General features: G+C 38.1%; 1 protein-coding gene across 4 annotated transcripts; it reads left to right on the top strand.

Annotated features, from left to right (window-relative positions):
* On the top strand, positions 1–27,598 carry wt1a (WT1 transcription factor a). Of its 4 annotated transcripts, none has more exons than XM_044125152.1 (9): positions 1–883; positions 4,026–4,148; positions 7,532–7,634; positions 11,958–12,041; positions 19,106–19,205; positions 21,381–21,525; positions 23,252–23,341; positions 23,759–23,842; positions 23,986–27,598. In XM_044125152.1, the coding sequence occupies exons 1-9, from the start codon at positions 406–408 to the stop codon at positions 24,105–24,107; spliced, it is 1,329 nt and encodes a 442-aa protein (XP_043981087.1). In that variant the 5' UTR covers positions 1–405; the 3' UTR covers positions 24,108–27,598. The 4 variants fall into 4 exon arrangements, with proteins under 4 accessions (XP_043981087.1, XP_043981085.1, XP_043981084.1 ...); XM_044125150.1 differs by having other exon boundaries at positions 5–883; positions 23,759–23,851; XM_044125149.1 differs by lacking the exon at positions 11,958–12,041 and having other exon boundaries at positions 12–883.
* Positions 27,599–27,811: the final 213 nt, after the last annotated feature.

The following is a 27,811-nucleotide window of genomic DNA, read 5'->3' as shown; positions in this document are numbered from 1 at the left end:
TGAATGAAGTCAGAGGTTTCTGTCCCACATCACCTCCTGACTCCACCTCCTCCACCCTCCTCACACACACACAGATCCTCAGGCGAACAGTGGAGGGAAAAGAGGTCTACTCCTCCTCACTCCTCCACTCCTCTTCCTTCATTCACAGAGAAACCTCTGAGCCGAAGACCCTTCTTCTTCCTTGATGGACCCTCAGAGCCATTAAGCTGATAGCTCTGAATGGAAAACCGAAGATCTGAACTGCTGGGGGGGGGGAAGCTGCCATGAACTTTAGCTGGACTTGAGGAGTTTCCAGAGTGTGAAGGACTCAGAGCTCGGAGAGAAGGATCCAGAAGGTGTCGCGTGAAAGGAGACAGGACTGATTTAAAAATTGCCTCCAGTTTTTTAGGCTTTCGCCCCTGGACCATGATGAGTTCAGACGTGCGTGACCTGAACTCCCTGCTGCCCTCAGTCCCGCCGGGTCCCAGTCCCGGCTGCACAGCGCTGCCAGTTAGTACGGCCCCTCAGTGGGCTCCCGTCCTGGACTTCCACACCGCCGCCTCCCCTTACCCTTCCCTTGCTGCTCCCCACTCCTCTCTGGGGCCCCACTCCTTTATCAAACAGGAGCCCAGCTGGGGAGCCACAGGGGACCCCCACCACCACGACACAGACCCCCACTGCGGTCTCAGCGCCTTCACTGTGCATTTCTCGGGTCAGTTCACGGGCACCGGGGCCTGCAGGTATGGGGCAGCGTTTGGGGCCCCTCCTCCTGCTCCGACGGCACCCAGCCAGCCGACGCCTGTGGCGGCCCCTCACCACCACCAGCCCCCCAGCAGGATGTTCAGCAACCCGTCGTACCTGAGCAGCTGCATGGACACCCAGCCAGCGGCCCGCAACCAGACAGGTAAAGTTGGACCGCAGGACGAACGTCATCCCTGCTTTAGACTCACTTTTCACTCCTTAAATGCATTGATGAAGGTTCACAAGTGGGAGATTCACACTCGTGCATGTAGACAAAGCAATTCAAATCGAGGGGAATTTTCCACGAAGAAATTCGTGTTGATTTATCCTTAGCATATAATTTAGTCCCTAAATTATATAAAGTGACTTTGAATAAGCTGGGTTGCCTTCAGTACCGGGGCGACCAGGTTCACTTTTTTCGAAGCACGTAAAGATTATCTAGAAACCCCAAACAAAACAAAACCACAAATATGATACAACTGTGGAGAAAATAATGAAAAACTCTATTTCCGTGGAAGCAGCGTGGATCAAAGCATCGCTAACCGAGGTTGTTGCCGTTAATGTTTGACCCAAGTCAGAGTTGTCTTGCAGTTTGCAGCAGCAAAGCTTTTTGCCCTGCAAGTTTTTTTAGTCCCACGAGAACATTTACACTGAAAGTTACGTTTAGTTTATGATGATTCTGGTTGTAAAAGACTCATAAGATTTGTCAACTATTCGAGCATCGTTTGGTGAACCTAGATTAGGTCTTTATAAATCCTTTTTTCTTTTTCTTTTTTAATAAAAAAAATATCCTACTTTATTGCGAAAAAATACATCACAAATAATTTTTCAGGCGTTGAACATTTCAGACTTATCCAGAGTTCATCTTTTGTTTTTCCCAGGAAAACATTTCACGAGCTTCACAATGTTATTGATTGCTCAAGTTGCTCAGTTTCATTTTTTTCAGATAATTATTTTACATTTGACGAACTCTAAATCGCCTCCTCTTCATTCTGAGGTCACAGTCTTTTGGGGGAAACCTTCTCCTCTTCGAAGGTTTTTTTTTTATCTTTCTTTCTTTTCTTTCAAAACTCAAGTGTCTTCCAAGCATGTGATTTTACTTTTTAAGATTACAGCTTGAAGCACGTGGAATGAAAAGATTTACTAGGATTTAATGAATAAAAATTGCAAATTAAAAAATTCTGTCAATAATTAATGAATTAAAACTAAATAAAAAAAGTCAGCAAAATAAGTGTGTATTCATTATAATTGATAAAGGAAAACGATTTGTCACTTGTAACAATTCTTAAGCTTAATTGTAAAAAAGTATTTCATGAAAAATGTTACGCTTGACTTACTCGTGATAATGCTACTCATGGTAGCTCTGTGTTAGAAGTCTACTGTAACTTATCTTCTCCTGCATATAGTTTGACTTAATGTCATCAGCCGGTGAAATTAATTGACTATGTCTATATTTCTGCTTGTTTGATTTACCGGGAGGAATTCCATATTACATCAAATAAAACTGGACAAAAGAGTCAGGAAATAGCAATGCTTCGCTTCTTATTTTTAGACTTAGGCATACATAGATAATGATAGAAGGAAAGTCCAACCCTTTAATTCATTTTCACGCTGACTTAACTTTACTTTACAAATCTAAAATTGAAACAGCGATGGTAAAAAAAAAAAAAGTAAAATGAAGTCTACAAAGGAGGAATAAAAAACCAGGGTCCGTTTGTCTAACTTCTTGCTGAGAGGAGAGACTCTTTTGTGTGTTGACGCTCGGCTGAGTGATTCCTAATTCATCACTTCGACTATTAGAGTCTGGCATGTCTCACATCTCACAGCGGATCCGTGTGTGTCTCCAGCAACACAAAAACGCTCTAGATTTAGAAACACGAGCCAATTTACAGATTTACCTCATAAAATAAAATAAAAAGAGAAAAAAAACCCAGCATCCAGTAGCTACGATACAAACACGCAAATAGGTTAGGTGAATCTCATTGCATCAAGTTACTCATTTCTCCAGCTGTTGTCACCTAATCCCCGCTCCTCATACGTGAAGGCAGGATAGTTAATCTGTTAGTGATTAGCCGGCAGATTAATTAGTAATAACATGCTTTCTGAGCAGATAATTCAGGAATAACATCATTATCAAAGAGCCGGGCCGACCCCCCCTAACCTGTTTTATCTGCACCCTGCTGTGGCTGGTTGAGCACATGCAAACAAACCGGCCAGCAGCAGGACCCGGGTCACACAGTAGAGCTCGTATCGCTGAGGGGTCACACCGGGAATTCGTCACATCAACATCTCTTTTTTTCCATTTCCAAAATGTTCTTCAGGAATGTTTCGTCTTCTTGAGCTAAAAGTTGGGAATTCTCCATAAAGGAGAAAAAAAAAGAAAAAGGAAGAAAAAAAAGAAAGCAGCATTTCTAGCATTTTTGCTGATGGTGAATATTCGACGTGGGACATTGAAACGGTCTAAATCTATAGAATACAGCGCGAGACTGTGTGCAGAAGGTTAAAGTCTTGATCTCCTTCTGATTTTGAGGGGCATTCCGTGGGGTTTTCCAGACTTTAGGTTTTCCAGTTGAATACAAACTGACCTCACCACTTGCCACCTCGGTGCTGGACATCAAGGAGGCAACAAAAAGTATCAGAATACATGCGCACACATCACATGCACACACACACACGCACACGCACACACACACGCACACACCCACGCACACACCTTCAAAAGAGTCAGGGGTGAGTGGAAGATGAATGGAAATGTTTAATTAGGGTCATTTTTTTCCCTCTTTTGGTCTGCTCACCCACTGACTCAGAGAGTGAAAGTCTGTGAAAGTGCTGCATTTTTAATTAATGAAGCATGCATGTCAGAGATAGTGTGTGTGTATTTGTGTGCATGGGAGTGATTTATGGGATCTAGCAGTGCCCTTTAGGGGTCAGCTGGAGTCATGAGTCAGAGCCGGTCCGGGGTGTCAGGCACGGATCTTCTTAATGCCAGGAACCATTTTATGTGGGCGCGCTAAAATGATTATTTTTTAAATATGTAAAGTTGAACGCACAAAGTTACATGAAAGCTAAACATAATGTGTTATAAAAAACAACAATTTAATCTTTTCCAAGTTGCACAATGAAGTCACTGCTGGCAGAAGTTGAGAAACAGAGTGTGAAGTTTTTTTTCTGAAAAACACATGAAGCTCACGCCTTCTGTGCAAATCCAACTTGCGCCGCGTTTTTAGAAGCGTTTCCGCCGGTTAACGGCGTCGGAAAAATGTCGAGTTGATGTGTGTGTGTTCACTGCTTCTTCTCCGCTGTAGGTTACAGCACGGTGGCGTTCGACGGGGCCGGTAATTACGGGCACACTCCTACGCACCACAGCTCGCAGTTCTCCGGCCACTCCTTCAAGCACGAAGACGCCCTAACCCAGCCGAACACAATGGGTATGTGCATGTCTGATTACCTAAGGGCTACAGTGTTTCAGTCTCTGGAAAACACCAAGGCCTTCGTCTGAAGCTGAAGACTTTTCTCATGTCTTTTTCTTTTTTTCTTCTTCTTTTTTTTCAAAGATGCATTTCACATGGTTTTATTCTTGCAAGGTAAAATCTAGAAGAGTCAGGTGGAGGAAATCAAATTATGTGGCGAGTCAGAAGTCCATAAGAGGCTTTTGGGAGTTACTTGACTCCAGCAAACGCGTCACTTAATAAAGTAAATTCATTACATATCTGAAAAAGCTTTCAAGCATCTGGTCACATGAAGAAATGCAATTACTACTCTTTGTGGTGAACGCTTGGATTTAGAAGTAACAAAAATCCTACCGTACATTTAGCGATTGTTTACAATATATTTTATTTTACATTTTTCAGGATCTCGAGTGCATTATGATTTTATGAAATTTAGTCTTTATAATACACAATACCTATGCTTTTTAAACAGTTTTTATAGTACAAGGAAACTTTCATGTAGACTTTATGAAACGTCAATAACCACCAAACTAATTTATTAACTGCAAAATGATATGCAACATTTGTATTAAATATTAGCCCAGCGTTGCAGGGATTTCTGCCTCAAAAAATACCTAACATTTAAATTTGTTTATACTTTAGTCATTCCCGCTTCACTGGTTTAAATAATCGTCATCAATATTACCTTTCTTTAGAATGAAGCATCGTTTGCAGTTTATGGCTTTTTACATTTTTACTGACTTGTGAATGGAGCAACATTTCAGCAACATGTCCCAAACGTGATCATTCCTCAGGGTGCGTCTGTGAATAGTGATCCACTGGAGGGGGGGGAAGTAATGCTGATTGATTTGATAAATGGAAATTACAGCAAACACAATGTTCACCTTCAGTATCCACTTCACCCAGAGTTGATACTGATTTGATATTATTATTATTATTATTATTATTCTTAAGCAACAAAGAGTCAAAGTCTTTTTTAGTTGGACCCTGTACTGTTTGTGTACATTGAGCCCCCGTGTGAGAGCAGGGCCGTGCATGTGGTAGCCTCTCGGCCCTCGCCCAGGGAGTGTCTTGTCCCGTTTTCTGACGTCTCTGCTGTGACCTTGCCTGTCAGAGGTATAAATCAGCCACATCCTGACTCACAAACTCCCTTGACTCCTTCTCTCATCTATTCTTTCATCCGCCCACAATCTAATCCCTCGCCTCTCTGCACGTTGTTAGTAAACATTGAAACGTGCGAGTCTGGTGGAATGAAAGCTGCCATTTCTGGCAAATTCTCATCGTTAATCCGCTTCCTGAAAAACCAGGATGATAAAAGTGGCGAGACACTCAGGAAGCCGTTAAGTTGCCACAGAAAAATCGACAAGAAAGCGCTTCATCCTAAATCCACCGTTCGGACCCATTTTTCACAAGGTCTGATGAACAAGTTTCCAGAAGGAAAGCCAAACTTTGAATTTCTGAAGCGCCATGTGAGTTACATCAGCTTTCAGGGAGCTTGGGGTTGTTTAATCTTTTCAGATGCATTGTAACTCATGAGATCTAGTTTTAACGAAAGTTAAATAATTTCCTAAAGGAAACCACCAACTTGAAAAAAAACCCCAAAACTAAAACAAAAGAATATCTTTGAATATCATAAAAAAAGTGATGTATGAAAGAGGAAGTGACAGTTCTTGTACGGTTAGCTGCTCCCAGAGTGAGTTTTTCTGTATACATTAGGGATTTAATTTTATATTTTTGTTTTCAACATTACACTTGTCTCAATCTTAAATGGTCAGTGTCTTTGAAATGACTCTTTTTCTGTGGTTCTATGAATTACGCTGGGGATTTATGAGTCTCAAACTGTTTAAAATAATCTCTTCCCTGTTCAAATAGAGATTTGAAGCTACAAGTAATCGAATGCAGATCAGGTTCAATTAAAAGACATTAAAATAGATCTTTAGTTCTGATTTAGAAACTCCTATTAGGATTCTAACTTCAGTTTCACAATGTAGAGCCATGTTTCATTTATTTGAATTTATTTTATTTTTTGAGTGTGTGTGTGTGTGGTTTTGAATCCGTTGACATTTTTACCTTAGAAAGTTGTAAATAGAGCTTTTTAACTCTTATTCAACTTCTCATCTAATTTAAAGATCAATGTACCCCTCTCAATAGCCCGCTTCCAGGTTCATTTACTAAATCATAACTTGGGCATTTAGGGACACAGGAATTACTTGAGCTTTAATGATAATTAAAAAGAGGCCATGCTGTGACAGCAAAAGCTACGTACGTCGTCCTGACACAGTAGAGATCTGACAGATTCTGAGCCCTTCGTACCAATGCGCACATTTAGTTGGTTCACTTTTATTAAAGATGTACATGGGGCCATAATAAAAAAATAAAATAAACAACAACAACAACAACAAAAAAACGTAGAAATATAAAGAAGAAAGCACATTTCAAAATGTGCTCTAACTTCCGATGGAGCTCCTGTCTCAGTTAGTAGTTTCAACATTTATAACAGGTGAGGTGTGACTGAACGACACATAAACTTTGCAAATTGAGTCAAGGACTTACCACAATAACCTCTGTATTATTTTGACTGTTTCTTCTAACAGTTATTGTAAGGCTGCATGTGACGATCATGCATATGTTTACTCTAACTTGAGAAAGCAACAGTTCCACTTAATGTTTCAAGTACCACAGTCAGGTAGCAATTAGTTACATTTATTCACTTAAAATTATGTGGGTAATTAAAAAAACCCCCAACAACAACACACTATTAGAAGTATTTTTACGGCATCATAATTTTCGCTTTTACTTGAGTAATATTATAATAATAATTATAATTTTACCTACTTGAGTGAAATTGATGGATCCTCAATTTCACTCAAGTGAAATTGAGTAACTTCATTCAGTGAAGTTACTCACATTCAGTGAGTAACTTCACTGAATGAAGAGCAAACGTGTTTCAATCAGCCAGATATATCTTTAAACTACCAGAATTTTCACATAAAATTGTTTCTCCATCTGATAACTTCATCAGTTACTCACTATTTAAGTAATCTTTTTGCGAACTACTTTTTTACTTTCACTTGAGTAATTTCTTGGATGATCATTTCTTTTACTTTTAGTTAAGTAAAAATATGTAGAAGTAGAATGAACACTTACTTGAGTACAATTTCTGGATGCCAGTACCTCCTTTGAGAACAGTCGGTTCATTATTCTTAAAAAAAAAAAAAGAACAAATATTTTAAAATGTGCAGGGTTCAGAATGAGATTTCTCAAACTACAACTCTGAAGGTGTGTTTTCACATAACCCAGGTAGAGATTTTCTGTCTCTGACTGTGTGTGTGTATGTGTGTGTGTGTGTGTGTGTGTTCCAGGTGAGCAGCAGTATCCCGTACCGCCTCCCGTTTATGGCTGTCACACACCGTCGGACAGCTGCACCAGCAGCCAGGCGCTGCTGCTGAGGAACCCCTACAACAGGTAACACACAAACATTTGCCTTCTGTACCTCTACGACATCCCAAACACCCTTTCCAAAATATATTCTTAGAATAAACAAACAGCAAAACCTGAAGCTGGAAATAGCTCTGGATCCATTGTTGATTGTTTTGGTCAAACAGCAGTAATTCAGTGGCAGGTAGCAGGATGTAGCTCTGAACAGGATGTTCACCTTCTGGACAGGTTTGACTGCCTCTGTCGCTTCCTTTTTAATTTTGTGTTCCTTCCTTTGGTTTCCTTTTTCCCTTCATTTAGTTGCAAAAATCTCCGGGATGAAACACAATATGTGAAAACTCTTAAGTCTCTCCTGCTGTGGCAAATGTGATTTCACTCATTTCATCCATAACTAGGTCTGTCCAGGAATATTTTCTTCTGTGTTCCCACAAGTGGCTTGATCACTTGTCGGATGACCGACGGCGTCTTATATCAGGTGTATAATTTTAGATTGATAGTAATATCGCAACAGTGTGACTCACTGTGTCTGGTAACAGTAAAAGAAAAGTCTTGCCATAAACACAGCTGTTCTGCGAAGGCCTCAGAGGTGCGTTTAAGAAACGTTGGGTAAGATTGACCCTAAAATTTAAATTCATATTCATATTATAGATCCTTAGTTTTCAGATGACTAAGCTTTCAAATTAGAACTGGCAAAAGTTTCATAATCTACAGGGTTCATTGACATATAACCCAAATGACATGCAATTGCAATTGGAAAGGAATGTTGTTCCATAAAGTACCAGTTCATTTTGTTTGTAAAAACATTTGAAATCCTTGCATAATGTTGCCTCTACTTCATAATTACGTGCAACGTTCTTTCTATCTGTCAGATAAAATCCCAATAAAATTTCTTTGGAAATTGTGGTTGTAGCAGGATAAGCGGGATATTGTAAGATTTCAAAATATTACAACTGGTGAAGTTGACTGAACTGTCTTCTCTGACAAATATTATAGTTATCTGTCCATTTTGTACTCTGCCTCACATCCCACGACCGTTCATGGGCTTGGTCGAGGGATGGAAGATTTATACGTACTATGTACTTATTAGTACTCAGCACTACTTCAGTTGTATGAGATTTTTTTAAAGGCGAGATACATTTATCGCCTGTCAAGGAAACTAAAATTATTTAAAAGATATCAGTGAAATGAAAGCTCTGTGTGTAAAATACCCAAATAGCCAAGGAATGTAAAAAATACATTGATAAAATAAGTTTTTGCCTGCAGTAAAAATACTTTTGTTCAAATAAGAATTCTATTTTCCATTAGGTTATTTTTATATCCAGTTTTTACCTAGTAAGTTCAGTCAAAAACTTGACATACTTCCCCTTCCTTTCGAAGCATCTCCAAACGTTTCTGTAAAATACTGCTGCAGATCTACTGGCCGTCTGTGCAGTTTGGAAACAAAAGACCAAGAGTTTTACTTTGCTAATGTTCCACGATGATAACTTTGGCTGCAACTACCTCAGACAAATTTCTGAAACTTTGGAGCTATCCAGGTACAAAGATGTAATAAAACATGGGGTTGAGGCTATGAAATTAATGAGCAGTACATTTTTAGGAGGCACACCTCCTCTTCACACGCTCCCCAAACGGTTTGTTGTTTTGTCTCCCAAATGAGAAATTCTTTACATGCCACTGATCCGATGTTTTCTGTAAATGGAAAACGAGAAAAAAAAGAAATCCCATTCCTGGGCATGAACACTGAGCCTTCAGAGCGTGTTTTAAGGGAGAAAGACTGTCCTGACTCTGCTAGTCTGAGGTTCTTCTTTGTCATAAACATAACTGATATCGACACACACACACACACACGCACACACGCACACACACTCATAAACACACATGACTGGGAAGGCTCATGTGAGTGAAGTCAGTGGTCTAATCTTGCAGCCTGGTACCATCAGGCCTGTATTTACTCTCTGGGCCATCAGCTTGGAACAACATGAAGTGGAAACACGCACAGGGCTTATTAATCCGAGCAGAGAGAGAAAACGAGAGGCTCTCTGGCTTCTATCAAAGTAAGGAACAGAATGAGAAGCCTAAAACTGAGCAGGATGTTCTATCAATTAATAAACAACAATTTATTGCCAAACTACCCAAAGGTTTTTGCAATATCAAAAATGTGGTGTGCTTTGCAAACTTTGTGGTTTTGACGGTGACAACTCACAACCTTTCCAAAATGATCAAGCCAGTTCAGTGACGACGTGGATATCGTTCAAGACAAAGAGCTTTATTTTTTAAAGTCAGTATCATTTAACAACCTTGCGGGAAGCTGTGAAGCAGTCAACTTGATATCATCCTGTCATCTTAATCATGAGTCAGATTTTTTAGGAATAAAGAAAGAAAGAAAGAAAGAAAGAAGGAAAGAAAAAAATAAAGATAGGAAGAAAGAAAGAAAGAAAGGAAGAGAAATTGTTGTCTTTTTGGCTACCTCCAAAGAAAAGTGTGCAGCCTTCATTACTTTGCAGCAAGATGGCCTCGGATGCAGCAAACTGCTGCTAAGATGTTTTGGTAATCAAGAACTTCACCACAAGAAGAGAGAGTCCAACAAGCTTTTCCTAATGAAGCCGGAGTCACAAATCAGACTTACCACCGGGGTAGAGTTTGCTCAACAGTGGCAGCAGATGGGTGTGAGTAAACCTGCAGCAAAAAAAGACACTTCAAAATAGCAAGAATGAGAAGGATTTTGAGATACGTCCGGTGCATCCAGAACCACATTTGTCCAGAGAAGAAAAAGGGAGATCATGAGTCAAGCAATGGAATCCCATTGCAAGATGCATTGGAGCATCTTGATCCTGCAAGAGCCCTACCGTGAATAAAGAGTGGGATGGAAACCTCCTGACAGAGCAACTCTTTCCAGGCACAGTTTGTTTTTCTTTGTTTCCAGCATTGTGTCATAGGGCAAAGGTGATAACAAAGTGACTCGCAAGATCAGAACACTGACATTTTGTTTCTGCGATTGAGAAACTCCCCAGATCTTAACTGCAGTAATAGCTGCAGTTAAGATCTGGGGATCTGCAAACTTTATTGAAGTTTGTAGTGGTCAACTACAAACTTCAATAAAACATGACTGAATGGGACAGCATCAGTCAGGACTGAGTCCAAACATTGGCATCCGAGACTTCAGAGAGAATTGCAGAACCTATGAAGAAGTTTTCAGCCCTGGAAGGATTGACTGTTTGCATGAACTTTATGTATCTGCTAATAAAAGCCTTTAAAACATCCGATTGTTTTTGTTTTTTGCTTACAAGTCTCATGTTGTCAAGCTTGTGTAGACGAAAGCGTAAAGCTCAGTAGCGACTGGAAAATGTTCAGATATGTCAATAGTCAATGGAGACTGAAGCTATAATAAAAACGCTTCATTTAATATGGTTTACTTGTTTTTTGGCAGTCGTAGATACAATGTTTTTTGCTTTAATTACTGATGCATCGGTCATTGAGATGTTACATTCTGACAGCAAACGATGGAGATATTTATTTTTTCAATAATTTGTAGACTCTTTGTTTCACATGTTAAGCTTATGAACCAAAATGTAGACCTAAAAGTAACATCAGAATATTGCAGGGTGGTAATGAAATTGACTCATATCTTTGTTGAGTACGAAAGAAGCATACTTATAGAAAACAGTGAACTTTTATGAACTTCACTCTGTTTCATTTAAAAAATACAACCGGACATCATTTAGATAAAGAAACACTTTCATGTATTTTGGTAAAGAAATTAAAAGAATGTGCATTTCTCCTCTGCAAAGCAACCGAATGTCTGTGGGGCAAACTGTGTATTCAGGACAAATGAAACCAAAAAATAAAATGCCTGTCAACAGTATAGGACAGGTGGGCTTTTATCCATGAGCAACTGAGACTATAAATAGACCCATTATTTTTTTAAAGTTGCTTTGAATCATTTGAGCCAGATCTTGCAATATCTCAGCAGAAATACTTTCAGCATCTCCTGGCTGCTTGCCTGTCTGCTCTACTGTAGAATAATAGCTCTGTAATGAGCTAGGTACCAGGCACCACTTTGCCCCCATTCAACCTGCGCTGAACCTGCAGCTGCTGTAAAAGAGGGACTGAGGGCTATAACTCTACAGCTTGGAAAATACAGAAATTGTGCGTGCACATATTTGTGGACAGTCTGAGTGATGATCATGCAGTCTGTTATGTCCAATAAAAAAAAATTGCAAAAACGTAGAAATTATTAGCGTTTCATCTCCGGTCTTTCTATACCAACTATTTCAACGGCAAAACAGCTTTAGCCTCTTGATCAGTGGCAGCTCACGAGCTTTTCTTCTACGTTTTGTCTTTCCTCCACAGCGGTGACAATTTATATCAAATGACCTCTCAGTTGGAGTGTGTGGCATGGAATCCTGTCAATACTCTGGCATCCACCATTAAGAGGTAGGAAATTGACAACCGCTTTCTTTTTGAAAAAGCCAAAATTTGTAAACCCTGTGCTGAAGAAGCCAGCGGCTAAGAAATCAACCCAACTGCCTTTAGATTTTGTGTCCTTTTTGGTCCCGCTATCTACTTCATCTGAGTTTTATTCACAAAGCAAAAAAAAAAAAAAATGTTAGACAGCTGCAACAATGGCCACCAACTTCTGCAGCTTTTTGCATCAGAAACTTTTTGTATTCAGAGCAACAAGGACAACATGAAGTTGACTGTGGCCATCAGTATTTTTGCCTTTGAGTTACTGACTGAAAACCCAGTTCTTGTATGTGCTTCTACAGCTTTTTCTGAGTAGTTTTGGAAATTTTCCTCCGAGCTTCCAGGACGGTTAGAGTCAGTAAGCAGGTCCCAGTGCAAATCTGAACCTTAGTGCCTGCAGTGCTGTGATATCATCGAAACTCGGAAGCAGTGGTAGTCTTCAATATGGATGAAAGGACAGCAGAAGCACTCAAATTACTTTTCTGTCGCTTTTTTGTACCACGTATAAGTTTAGAAAAACTGCTCTAATAATCTCTAATTCACAGCTCCCAACTCTACGCTTATTAAAGAATTATTTGATTTGCTTTTCACACACTCTGAAATGAAATTGTGGTCGTTTTCCAGTTTGGAAACTAAAATAAGAATCACCTCCTCAGCATGTCATCAAGCACGCAGAGGCCTGGTAGTGACGCAATGCTTTAGTACGTACTGTATGTGCTGGAGGTACTAGCACATACAGTGCTAATAGTGTATGTGCTACAGTACTAGCACATACAGTACAGTACAGTAATTAGAATTAGGGTTCTAAACTTGTAGTCATTTTCTGAGCAAAGAGAATCTCTTTATAATGTTTTAGTCTGTACTCTTTAGTCATGCCTAAATATTTCAAAATTTATTGTCAAATGAAGATAAACTGAATGATGCAAAATGCAGTTTTCATTTGTTAAAGGCACAAGGCCATCCAAAACGATCTGGTCCTGTCTGAAAAATTAAATACTCCCTAAAACTAGTAGCTGGTTGTGAGTCGCCTGAAGGGACAGCATCAGTCGATTGCAGTGAGAAAATTGCTGGCATTAAACTTGAATTAAGGATGATTATCAACGTTTTTAAAATCCCTGGTTTACATTATTGTAAACTTTTTTTTTTTTCTTCAAATGAAATGCCCTTAATTGTTTCCAGATGTCACAAAATCTCCTGACAATGATTTGTTTCTGCAACACATAAATAGGAAATAAATAATATTGTTTGTGTACCAGTGGTTACCAGTTAATTATAACTCATGTGATAATAAGTGGCATTCCTTGAGTCTATTTCCTTCTAAAATTAGCAGAAGATTATCAAGAATAAAAGACTTTTGCTTACTGGGAATATTTTTTGAATTGAAAACTTGTTTCAGAAAGCTTTCTTTTTTCTGCTAAGCTATTTTTCCTAAGCAAAAATAGCTTGGGAAACACATTCGAAATCCCTCAAGTGTCAGCATCCAGTGTTTAGAAAGCTTTCTCTATGAACCGCATGTCAGCGTGACCTTCAGAGCCGGTCAACGTCTGTGCCGCTTCACAAATGCCTTTCTAGTCTGAGCCAACATTTTTCATAGTTAACCAATAAATGTTTTTGTATTTTAGGGGTTTTTGTATTTGTTTTCACTGTGAGAAAACTGCATTTTCATATTAAAAAGTGAGACATCAGTATTTTTTTTTTAATTGGTGATTCTTCAGATTTCTGCTGCAAATCCAGCTGCGTGTTTGGTCAGTGATGGGCAGCAGGCGACAGGAGAGGGAAGGGAGGCTTGAGGGAGGATGAGGAGGAAGAGGATGGAGGGCAACCAGAGGAGGAGACGGTCAGCGGAGATAAGGAAAGCCAAGCCAAAGAGAAAGACATGAGGAAGAGGAAGCACAGGGGAGTTGAGCCTAATTCCAGGCTTTAAATATCTCAGAAGTGATGAACAACGCCCAATGTTTGTTCATAGATGTAAAGTGAAACTAGAGATTGGATATTTTAAAGGACGTCTTCTGAATCATTGCTTACTTACAGAATCTACGAAATAGCCGGTGCCTCACTTACTGGCACCTCTGATGTTAATATGTTGTTCTACCCCCTTTTGCCAGTAAATCAACAATTAGTCTTAAACATTTCACAAGGCTGGAAACAGAGAGAGAGAGATATTTGACCATTCTTTGAATGATCTGCTCAGGACCTGAGATCAAGACTGAGTCTTAATTTATTTATTATTCTCTCTTCTCTTCAGCTCACCTCTCTTGTTTTTATTGGATTAAGTTTATGGACTGCAATAGCCAAGGAAGAAAATGGATCTTGTGAACTATTTCTGTGTTGATTTCTCCATAATCTTCCAAAATACCCATTGAAAACACAGTTCCAGTTTTCTAGTACAGGGCAGAAGTATTACATTGTCTATTTACTCTACCAGTTTTATTTTGTATATTTGAAACAGCAAATGATACCATTATCTCTGTACCTCAGCTTTGTGCTTTGATAAATACCACTCCATCAAGTCAGATTTGGGAAGTTAGTTTCCTGTACACCAAGTCCAACTTCGGCAGTGATGGAAGTAAAAAACCAAGAGAAACCTCAATGAGTGATTGGGAGAAGAAAGCAGAAGCCCTCGTTGTTCTACAGCTCTGCCACATGAGATCCACTCGTCATTTTTGTGATGAGTAGAAAGTTCAGCCTGAAGCTGATCCAAACGTTTGCCAAGAAGAGTGTAAGTGGACCCCAAAGAATGACTGATTCAAAGTCCTGCTGTGGTCGTAGTGGTCACTGATGGCTGTAATGGTTCTCAGTCTGAACCGCCTCTTGATTTTGACATTAGAGTGGAATATGGAAACATGTGGCCGTTTTCACATAGACATTTTCTGACTTTTGAAGAGTGGCACGTTTCCCTTGCTGAAAGGCTTGATGTTTTGTTGTCTTCCTTAAGTTGAGGAGTGGTGAAAGGAATCAATCCTTTGTGTCACGCCATTTTATACCCCAGGGAAACAAGAAATAGATTACCAATTAAAGGCTCTGGTCAATTGATCAACATATAAAAGTAAAGTACAAAGTAAAGAAAAGCTGCTCCACTTTTGTTTGTTTTGTAGAAATTTTAGGGGTGTAAATAATAATGGCAGCAATGATCCACCAGTTGGGGCTGAAAGCTGGAACATGTTGCTCTAAGTAACGTTTTCTTCATCCTACTACAGATGCTGGACTCTAACATGCAGGCAGCATGGCAACTGGTGTTTCAGATCTTTGAACAGAAACACGTACACAGTTTCTGAAATCATCTTTACAGTAAGACTCATATCCTCCTGGACGTGTTTCATATTTTCATCATGCTTCTCAGAACCTACGGTTCAAATGCTGCTCCATTAATCCAATCCAATGAGCCTAACGTTTTAACCCACTTTTAACTAAAATGAAATACTGACATACTTAGTCTTGTATAAGACAAGGATCATGCAGTTTAATCTAAACTCTGCTGGAGTGTGTCTCCTCCTCTCCTTGGGAAAAATCACGGCAGACAAAGAGGACCTTATGAGAGCTCGGTTGTACGGCGTTCATTCCCTCTGCAGCAGCACAGTACTCCCATCCTCCTCCTTCACTTGGACACACTGAAATATAACACATTTCATAGACAGGAGCTTTCTGTTTGTCAGTGTGTTATCATAAGAAGATACGCGAGGCGACACAGGCAGCTGTGTCAAACAGAGCAGGCTTTGTTTTGCGCTTTCAGAGTCAAAACTGCAACAGCAGGTTTTTCTATGAGTGATAAAAAAAAATAAAAAAATTGAGAGTTGATTATTAAAGGTTCTACAGAAAGAATAGTGTGAGATAGAATATTTGAAAATGCATCCATGAGGAGTTATAAGGAGCATTTTGAATTATTTACTTCTTATTTTGGGACAATAAGCTAAATCTGAAAGTTGTGGGTTTGAATCCAGGGAAGGGCACTTGAGCACCGAACAGCAAGTTATCAACTGATCTGAGAATGTGACTGTAGTGTACAGCGTCTGAGCAGAAGGATAAAGTATAAATTTACCGTTTTATTTAATACTAAATATGATGGAAAAATATTCAGAATTTATGTTCTTAATATGCAATTAAAAAACTATTAAATAGCAGGCCACTACAAGTTGCATGTTCCTGTTTATTGCTGCTTTTATTGTTTGCTTCACAATAATAAAAAAAAAAAGATTTTAAAAAGTTTTTTTTTAATTAAACCATACATGAAATCCATCCATCCATCCATCCATCCATTTTCTTACACCCTTCTTCCCTACATCCCATACATGAAATAATAATCTAAAATTTGATCAAATTTTTATTGAAAAACTGTCAGGAAAATGATTGTTTTGTACCAATTTGGATACATCCTCTATTGAGATCCTGTATTTAAAAACTAAATTTTCTTGCTAATTTGCCTATTCTTGTTGTCCTAACAGAATTAAATCAAAAAATCATATAAAAAAGAAGCTTTGTTATTGTTGTACAATTCATTTTATTCACACAGTAATATTTACCCTTGTGAATGTTTTTTTAATGAACTTCTGTCAAAAGTACAACTTTAACATTTCTGTGTGAAAATGAGTAAATATGGCTTGATGACTCAAATTATCTCAAAAGTTATGAATAATGTAAAAATGTGGAGGAAGTTACAGTCTTTTTTTAAATGTTAATGTTTTGTCATGCTTTATGTTTGTTTTAATGTGATTTTGAAAACTCTCCACACGCAAAGGTAACCTTGTACACAAATATATCCATCTTTAACTGCAACAAGACTCAGCTCTCTTGACCTTTTTTAAGTGCTTTTCAAAGAGCTTTACATCATAAAAACACTTTGAAATGCTTTTTTTTTCTGTTCCTTGTCAATTTTTGCAAGATGTTCTTATCTTTAGCTTTGTTTGCCACATTTTCAGTTTCAATTAGTGAAATTCATCTTATTAGCAAGTTTTGGGCAGCAGATATTATCTTTTAATATTTTTTTTCATGACTTATTTAGATGAACATACGTCTGACTTGATTAATTTACATGTTCTCTCGTCTTTCCCATTCTGAAGAGGGGAGAGGGAGTCATGTTCCTAGACAATCTTTACAGAGCAACACATGCATTACAATGCAAGGGTTAGTTATGTTTAAAATGTGTATTTTTCCTCACTTTGTCAGGCCTGGAGTTGGTATCACTGTTGCCGTTAAGCTAAAAATTCTGGGTTCGAAACCCAGCCTGGGGTCTTTTTGCATGGACTTCCTGTGCATGCTTCTCCGGGTACTCTGACTTCCTCCACAGCCCGAAAACATGACTGTCAAGGTCAACTAGTCTCTGAAGTGGTTTTGATATGGATGGATGTGTAAATGTTCTCAAATTTATTGTTGGGTTTTTATATACGTAGATATGTGAAATAAGGCTGAATCAAATGGCTGCATTCCTTAACCAGCATTCAGTCATTTAGTTCTGCACAGGCCTGTTAAGGAGCCTTTCATTTGATTCAGTGGAGAAGTTGCAGGATAGCAGGTCTCAAGGACTGGACCTGAATTGTGTCACTCATTACCAGACTGTGTTGGAGCAATGACCGATCTAAAACCTGCAGGGCACTGACACTTGAAGGTTGTTACTGGACTAAGGTTAGGGTCAAGGCTCAGTGCAACATGTTACAGAGCTACGATCATCGCAATCTGGTTTCTTAATGAGTTCACTGTACTACAATGGACCTACAGACTTACCAGATCATAACTTATTACAGAACTTGCAGCAATCCCTACCTGACGCTTTAATGACAATATAAACAACATCACTAAGGAATGTTTCTGACAACTTATTGAATCTTTGCCATGAGGAACCGAAGCAGTTCTGAAGGCAACATGTGTTGTCAAACTCAAGGCCCGGGGGCCAAATCTGGCCCACTGTAGCTTTTTATGCGGCCCCCCAGACTCCTAATTACATAAGAAGTTCCTCCAGTTTCTCACAAAGTTCACACAAAATCAACAGATTCCTACATTTTTTCTGATTTTACTGCATATTTTCTCAAATTTGGTCAAAAACATTGGGTTTAAGTGACTGCTGCCTCTGCTTTATGTCACGTTATAGACCGTGGCCAAAGGCCGCATTTAACATCGTACAGTAACGCACATTCCTTACAAAGATTTCTAAATTGGCGCCACAAAATCTGTCATTTTGACTGCAAAAAAACACAAGATCCTGGAGGAACAGCTATTTTAACAGTTTAGTTGGTTTTATCAATACATTCTGGCACAACCGGCCCTTTAAGAATGTTCATATTTTTGATATGGCCCAGAACTGAAATGAGTTTGACACCCCATTGAATGGGGGGTTCACTCTGGCACCAGCTAAGTGTACCCAATAATGTGGCCGCTGAGTGTATCTTAAAGATTTCTTTTTCCTTAGGTCTCTATGTTTTAAAGTCATGTTATTTGCATGTGGATGCAGTCAAACACATCGGACCATCCTTTAGACAGCTTTAAAGACTCCTACGTCCTTTTTTTTTCTTTCCTATAAACAACAGTGAAACAGAGACACCACAGAAACAACTACATTAATGGCGTCCTAAGAAAATAACAGTGAAATATTACCCCCATGCATGAAAACAAGTTACATCAAGAGTGAACTCTGGTCTGCGATTTGCATTAAAGGCTGTATGTGACGGGTTTTGAATAATGTTCCCTCCCTGACCTTATCATACCTACACACAATGAGTGCACTCAGGAAAACAGTGCTGCATGCTCTACCAGTCTGCCAGTGTGACTTAAGTTTGCACTAAATTATGTTCTTGATCTTGAGATCTGCTTTACATTCAGTTTAGTTGTCCACATGCATGCCTTTATAAGGAGGGGTTTTGATTGCAAAGGGTGTTAAAGTGTCAACAGGTTTTTAGTTAAAATTTTATCAACTGAATAGTTTTTGAGTCTTCGGGCCGATGTGGCCGATGTAAAACACATGTGGATATCTCGTGATATCCACGAGAAACAGCTTATTTCTCATGGATGTAACCTGATGATGGCCGTCTGTCTTTGTGTGTTTTCAGCCATGCACCGGGCTACGACAGCGACCCCAGCACCCCAATGGTGTACAGCTGCAGCACGCAGTACCGCATACACACACACGGAGTCTTCAGGGGCATTCAGGTGGGACTCGCACTGCTGCTGCACTTTATTTATCGTCAACAGGTCATCATCTGGTCAGCTCTGCCTGCATGCGGTTATCATGCACCTTTTTTCTAGTCCATGCTTAGTGTCATATTGAGCATGATGAAAACTTTGCAACAGACAGGGAGGGGGGGGGACACACAACTGGACTGGTAAAAATATATAGTGTCTTAATACTAATGTAATGAGCAGGCTGTGCAAGGAAAAAACACTGATGTGCAGCAGGATATGTAATCCACATGCACAGAGGTTGTTTTTTTTTTTTAATATAAATACATTAGCAGTGGAGAAACACATGCATAGAGTTAAAACTGTGTAAGGATACAGTCTCCAAATGAGGATTCACATGTTAATAAATCATTAGATTTTAATTATCGTCTGTCAGCAGCTCCAAAGGACAGGGAGCAGGAGATTCTCCAGACCTGCTTTTACTCCACTACCAAGATCTTTCTTTCAGGGGCCTGTTTCATCCGTCATCCTGTTCCTTCTTCATTCTTTAGGGTCCACCTCAGGACAAATAGTATAAACAACAGCTCACTCCGGTGCCCCTTAAAGTATAATTTAGAAGCTGCTAAAAGGTGAGGTAACAGATTGACTTGGAGCAAAGTAACGTTAGGGTTTAAGTTTTATTGCAGGGATTACCCAAATTCACAGTCACTGCCAATGATAATACAGTTGAGGCCACAGAGTTGTTTTCTTGTGTTTATTTCACTTTGTGAGTATTCTTTTTTCTTAAATGTGAATTTGTTTTTTATTACTCTATAAAAGTTTAAAACAGATTATTCAAATGTTCTCAATATGAATTACAGATAGTTCATTTCAGCTATATGTGAATTACAAATATATACCTATTAAAAGACATTCATACTGTGTTATGAAGAAGGAACAAATATTAAAAGAAGGCTATCTAAACCAGCTGGTGGTGAAATTAAAATATACCGTAATTGGCCTTGTTGTTAAATCATACATAAAAAGCAATGAGACACATTTTCTCAGGCCAGGTCTCAGGCCAGTGCTGGGGGTGAAAAATTACTTACCGGTAAACAGAACCTTTCTGAAAACATGAAGTAAGCTAAGGATCTCCAAAAGCAACATAGCATATCTGATTAGCCAGACATTAAAAACAAAGAAGAGAGAAACAAAGTAGTGTGATGATCTGAGGGCTGCTTGGCTGCTTCAGGAAGTGGATGATTTGCTGTAATTGATCGAGAACAACTAATCTGGTTCTGTATTAGGAAATCCTCAGTGGTTGACTTTAAGCTCAAGCATTTTGGTCGTCCCAATTAAAGGTTTTATTGTGGCCTAGTTAAAGTCCAGACTTAAATTCAATAGCGGCAAGTATTTAAACAGACTTGCCATTGTTAAAAATCATCATAAAAATCATGGATATAAAAGTCATGAATTATAGTCATAAAATGCAGTTAAACCAGAACTTAAAATATTAAAATAATCGATCAATTCCTAACTAGTTAAACTGTGTATTCTGTTTCTTTTTGTAGATTCATGTAGATTCAGCTCTTCTTGTATCCGCAGATGCAGACAAAAAGTCAAAGTTAAAAATAAATCTTTAACTTTGACTTTAAGGACTTCAAACATTTCAATTCCAGATACACAGCGTCCTAGATGCTAACAGCGTTAGCATCTAGCAGCCATTCTATCTTCCTGGTCATTATGCTAAATGCCGAGAAAATTGAAAGCAGATGGCTGGAAGCAGAAGGAGACGGCGGCGGTACGGAGGGAGAGGCGGAGAAATGGAAAGTGTTGAAGGACTGAAGACATTTTGAGAATAGAGAGATAAAGGAGGGTCATGTTGTGTGTGTACGAGTCAGGGTAGAGGATGTTAAATTGTGTTATTCTCCTCCAGTGACGCCTGAAATGAGGAGTGGGGTTCTCTGAGAGGGGGTCTGCCTAAAAGGCGTGACTAACTGCTCCCTTTGGGATGCAGTCATTCTGGGGTCATTTTGCTGCTAATTCCCATCTCATGAATATATGACTATTTCATTGTAATGTTCCCCGAACAGATCACAGGCCCCTAATTTACACGCCGGCTAATATTTAATAGACTCTTCTTTTAATTACATGTTTACTCCTTTGGTTATTGATGGCTTCAGAGTTTTGGTTAATTTCGCCTTTTTGCTTTTTTCGTGGTTGCAGGACATGCGGCGGGTTCCCAGCATCGCTCCAGCCATAGTTCGATCAGACACCAGTGAAAAGCGCCCGTTCATGTGTACCTATCCCGGATGCAACAAGCGCTACTTCAAACTGTCGCATCTGCAGATGCACGACCGCAAACACACAGGTAGGAGCAACAAAAGCATAAAAGACACAGTTGCATTAATTATGGGATTTTATTCAATTGAAACGACAAAACTACTTTCTTCTCTTTTCTGTTGCGGCTAGGAAATACTTTTTATTTAGAACATTTGGATAGCTGTGTTTTCTGTCTGATCTGATGCAAATTGAATCACAACATAACTATCTGGGGAATAAATTGTATGACATATTGATAAGGCCAGGATTCCTGCTCCACTTTTGCATTACCTTCTACAACAGAGGTGTCCAAACTGTGGTCCTGGGGGACAATTGTGGCCCTTGGAATAATTTTGTGTGCCTCAATTCATCAATGACACAAATTTGACTCCCCAGCACCAGCAATGGATGGACGCAGTGTGTCATTTTCTTTGGGGCGTTACTATCAGTGACGTTTTTTTAGATCTTTTTAAAATGGAAGATATAAGAAGTTAATGAAAAGTTGACCAGAAACATCCAGCGACATTTATTCAAATGAAAAACTTCCCACTTTTTCAGAGAATAGTAACGTCACATTTTCTCTAGTTTATCAGAATAGTCAACAAAAAGAAAGAAAAATTATGAATTAGGAAACGGCATATTATTTCTTTTAAAAAAATGAAAGCTGTGACACCCTTTTAAAATTTTGGATCTATAATTATTTGATTTTCTTCTTGTTCTATTAAAATAGTGCATGCTTAGTTTATTGACAAAATTAAATTTACAGGTTAATTTAAAGGCTTTCTTTTTTTTTTTAAATCACAACATTATTTTGTATTTTTAATTGAAAAGAAATTTTAAAAAATTTCCAAAGTACTTTGAACTTTCTAAATTTGGCCCAAATATCCAAAGGTTTGGACATCATTGCTGTACAGTAATTAGCATCTGAGATAGTTATGTGAAGAACATTTTAATGCCCTTGGATAATATCTCACCAAGTAATTTTCTACATCCTATAATTTAACATTTAATAAAAATGTTCTTCTTTCTGGGTTTTATTGTTAAAAATGTGTTAAAAACTTTCAGACAGTAATTGTAATTGAAATTGCTCTGTAATTTGTCCTTAAAGGTAGATTATAGAGTTGAAAGTATTTTAGTTATTAATCCATGACCACCTGTCTTTATAAGGCTTAAATGTCAATAAATACTAAAACAGTTCATTGTGAATTAAAAATGTTAACATTTGTAGAACATTTTTCATGCAGACAGGAAACTGTTGTACAAAGGTTAAAAAAGAAGACGATGCAAAGAAACAAATAAAAATGGCAAATGAAGCTATTTGCTATTTGCAATCATAGAAAGTAAACATAGAAATACAAAACTAAGAAGATTTATATAAATATATATGGTAAACAAAATATTACTAAATAAGAATTTGACCAGGTAAATAAGTAAAATACAAAATAAATAATCTGCATAGACAAATAATTAAGAAACTTCAACTGAGTTTTTGGTTCTCTTTTAAAATCGTAACCACTCTTTAAGATTGCATGCGTCGTTCTTCATAAGTATCAAGTCAGCAAGTTTATGAAAAAAAAAAAAAACCCTTAGACACCATCTACATGCCAAGCATTCCAGACCGCCTTTTTTAAACTTTTGTATTCATCCCTCAACGAGTAAGTTGGACGTTAGTCAGATATATGTGTAATCAATCAGCAATAATATAAAAAATGACCAAGAAGTAAATTATGATTCAACCTCTTCTACTCTTTTTTTTTTTTTTTTTTTTTTTCCAGGGGAGAAACCCTATCGGTGTGATTTCACAGACTGCGGCCGCAGTTTTTCCCGCTCTGATCAGCTGAAAAGACACCAGAGGAGGCACACAGGTTCGAGCCATTTTGCTTACGCCAGCCTCTTTGCCTTTGTTCATTTTATTTCTAAGCTTTTCTTTGCTGTTTTTGCTGTTTTCTTTGCACATTCTCATATAACTCATCTCTGCTCTTTGCATGACACCAATCTTATGAACAGCCAGACTGCATTTAAAAAACAACAACAAAAAAACAAAACAGAGATGCTCTTTAGTGAATTATATCAGATAAAGTTGCTCGCCAAACTTTGGAATGGCTTCCCTGCAAGCCTCTGCTCTACTGTTTTTTTCTGTCTCCCTTTGTGTGTGTGCGTGTGCGTGTGCGTGTGCGGGCGTGTGTGCGCGCGTGTGTGTGTTGTTGTTGAATTTTTGTGGACGTTTTCTGACCTGTTGGCGTGTTTGAATGTGTGCGCATGCTTATTGTACATGTGTTTAGGAGTTAGACCATTCGAATGCGAGACGTGTCAAAGAAAGTTCTCTCGGTCTGACCACCTTAAGACACACACACGGACTCATACAGGTAAAACAAGTGCGTAAAACTTTTATTTTTCCATTTCTTCTTTATCCATTTGATGTCTAAATACATGTCACAGACCTTTGTGAGAGAGCTTGGTGTAATAACATCACCCTTCATTTGTCACCTTCCCCATCCTCCTGTCTCAGGTGAGAAGCCGTTTAACTGTCGGTGGCCGAACTGTCAGAAGAAGTTCGCCCGCAGCGATGAGTTAGTGCGGCACCACAACATGCACCAGAGGAACCTCAGCAAGCTCCAGCTTTCCATCTGAGTTGCAGTTTTTAACATGCGGCTTACTCCCGATGTGAACGTAAAAACGCTGAGTGTCTGTAGAGTCAGGTTAAAGAGTTACAATTTTAGATTTCACCAAAACTGTCTTGCAGTTTCAGAATCTCAACGAAACTGTGTGCAGGCAAAAGTCCTGGCTTTTCTATGTAAATGTCATGTAGATAGGAGTATGGTGTGGTTTGAAACTTAGTTTGGACTTACAATACTGTGCAAAATTCTTCAACCATCCAGAATTTCTTTATACTCTGCTTACAGCGTGTTGTATTTCCTTGGACTCTTTTAAGGTTGTACAGATTATTATTTCTCAAGGATTTTTGAAGATCTTTTAAAAGTTTTATTCTGTTACTTTTGGTTGACTTTTCTAAAGGCAAATCGAGATTTTGCCATCCCTGACAGGTTTTTCTTTGTTTGTTTTTTTTGGTTTTTTGTAAAAAAGGCGAGAAATGACCAAAAACACTGCTTGTCTGGTGTTTTTGGTACCAGCTCTTTTTGTTTCTGCCGCTGAAAACATGTACTATATCACTATAGAACCGGTTCTGCGTTAATAAGTCTTTACTAGTCTAGATGTAATAACTGTGACAGCTTTGTTTAAAGTGTTGGTTTAAATGTTGATCAATGCACTGATCTTGGGACATAAGAAACTTGTTTATTCAGGATTTCTTGTCACATAGTGACAGCAGGTCAAGCCAGAGCACAGAGTTGGGCTGCTAATTTTATTTAAAGCAACAACCTGCAACCAGCGGTTCTGGAGCCATTTCTTCCATTTTCCATTATGGCTAATAACTTTGATGATTAGTTGATGTTAATGTTAGTTACTAACATTTTATATCTATGGTCTTAAGCATAGATATAATTTAAAAATGCAGCTTTTAAGAGTTTTTCTGGTGTTTATGGAATAATTGGATTAAATTAGCACAACAGAAAGTACCAGTAATATATTTAGATGGTTTTTTTGTCATTAGGTTGAAAACTGTGTGCTTTTTTTAACACATAAAATTGTTCACAAATGTCATTGAGGAAAATATATCCATCGCCTTTTTTACAAAAGTTGTATGTTTTTCTTTAAAAAGAAAAAAATAAACATAAATTATGGGAAAATTCCTATAGTAGACATTTATCAAAAGCTATATATGTTGTTCTTTCTGAAAGATATTATGAAAGGCCAAAAGGTGTAAATTAGTTTTTCCTCAGCTGGACTCAAAGCAAAAATTCTTGTTTGGATTAAAATGTTTTTAGATCCTTGATTTAAACAAAAAAAAAAAGTTTGTAACTTCTCATTAGAACTAATTTCACTAAAACTTGGTAAAAAAAAAAAAAAAAGAAAAAAAGAAAAAAGCTCATGTTGGTCGTTTCTGATCAGGACATTTTTTTTAAGTTAAGCTGGGCATGCAGACATCCGGATGCAGGAAAACCGACATAAGTAATGGGGTTTGTGTGGTTAAACTGTCTCCCAGCGCTGCGATCCTCCACAATAATTCAGAATACAACAGAGAGAGGATCAAACATTCACTGTGCTTCTAGTACTAAACCAGGGCTGGTGCTAGAGCTGTTTCTTTCCCAGCTCCAGAAAAACAGATGTCACTAAGTCAGCTAAAATTGTCTGGTGGAAAAACATCTATAAGTGGGCTTTTTTTCTTCGTTTTTTTTTTTTTTTTATCTTTGGCACCAACTTCCAAATTGAAGAATTTGTGGTGTTAAAGTGATTATTAATTGTGAGTGAAAGCACTTTGTTTGCTTCAGCTACTTCTGTGGGAAAAAAAAACCTCTTCCACAGAAGCAATGGTCATTTCACACCTGCGTTATTTTCCACTTTTGCAGTTTTACCTGTTTTGTACCTTTCAGCGTAGATTCATGCCCTCCTTAGGGAATTTATTTTTACTGCTGATTTTCATTTTCTTTGAGCTGCTTCTACTCTTCTGTGAGGAAAAAGCGTTACTCCCATAAGGAAGTTTCTCATTACTGCTTTGGTTTAATTGGGCGGTCATCATCCATAGAGAGTAAGATGAAATCTTACCAAAAATACCACAATTTAATTTAATTATTCATCCTATTTGAGAAGGTTTATCATTTTGGTAATTTCTAATTTTTGCTAAATATTTACCTACAAAACTTATTGAACTGTAATGCATTGGTTTAAAAAAAGTCTCTAAAGTTTGGTTGACAAGTGCACATTGGATAAATTTGGACAGAAAGGCAAGAAATATCGATAATGATAATTGTTCCAAAGACTATAAACTTGTTTATTTTTCTGTGCCCAGAAAATGGCCTCTAATGGCAGAACGCACCATCCCTAAAGCTAAATTGTTTCTTCACCTCAATGAAACTAATTTGGTTTCATTTTCAGCTGAAACTTGCAGATCATCTTAGATCGCCCCAATTGTCCAAATTCATCAAATTTATTAGAAATGTATCCAGAAATGTTAAAAAACATTCACATCATATCATATTTGCAGTTTGGACTGCAAACAACTGGTTTGCAGTCCAAGCTCTTCGCTACATAGAAATACATTTTTCATAAGTTTGGCAACTTATCTTTGTTGTTTTTCTCGACAGGAAATGAAATATAAGTCTGTCCACGCATACTTTATTACAAAAAAAATAATAATTTGCTTCTTCACAGCATCATCTTTTTGGAAAGATGATTGAAAATCTTATTCCATTTGTGTTTATTGGGCAAGATCTTCATAAATGTTTTCATCGTGATGGAATGAAAAATGTGATAATGTCTTCTGGAGATGAGGTTGAAGCTTTATTGTCCATCTTCTTAGCACCTTTTGGTTGTAGCAGACATCTCTGATGTGGAACGACTCTGTGAACAGTGGTGGTTTTTCATATGGGCAGCATGGGCAGTTGCCCAGGGCGTAATTAGATGGAGGGATGGGGGGCCAGAAACCACCCATGTTTGGGAAGGTTTATTATTTATTGTCTCATTGTGGACAACGATTGCTTTCACTGGAATTATCTGAAGGTGAAGAGGTCTCACTCTGTCTCTATGTAAAAAAAAAAAAAACATCTTTGCTTTCAGGTTACTTAGCTACACTTAGCTTTTAATTACAAGTGATTACTTCTTATCTAGTGTTTGCAGATAGAACATTCAGAAAGATGCCTCTAAGGTATTTATAAAGTGACCTTTTTCATTTTAAGTAATGTGATTTTTTTTTCTCCTAACTTGTGTCTGTGGTGTGTAAATATTACAGAACTTTGGCTGAGGGTTCAGGCTTTAAAATATGACTGCTGGGTCGCACTGGCTCTGTGGCCGAGTCGTTATGATTGAGATGTAAATAATTCTTCTTCACCATGGTAACTGAGCTTTTCCATGGAGGAAAACATGTAACTTAAATGATTTCTCTTTCTTTAGTCGGATCCAGGAACTGTTGTAATGTTCTTTCTCTGATCTGAGTTACACAAAAAAGCAAATGTTGTTGAAATGTTTTGTATCCAGAAGTGTGAGATAATAAACTAATGGCATCAGTGTGTTTTTGGGACTGATTTCATACAGTAAAAGCTTGCAGTATTTCATTTGTTGTCTTTGTTGCTATTTGAACAAATGCTTTTAATTAAAGGCTACAATATGGGTAATAAAATAAATTCCCCATTGCAGTCTGAAAATAAGAACCCTTGTTATCAGTTTTTGACAACTTGAAGCAATCTCAAACAAATATTTTTAAATCTTAACAATATGTGCAA

The sequence above is a fragment of the Gambusia affinis genome, linkage group LG08 (assembly GCF_019740435.1).
Source record: "Gambusia affinis linkage group LG08, SWU_Gaff_1.0, whole genome shotgun sequence".
In the NCBI taxonomy this organism is placed as follows: domain Eukaryota; kingdom Metazoa; phylum Chordata; class Actinopteri; order Cyprinodontiformes; family Poeciliidae; genus Gambusia; species Gambusia affinis.
This window is presented reverse-complemented; position numbering and strand designations above follow the sequence as displayed.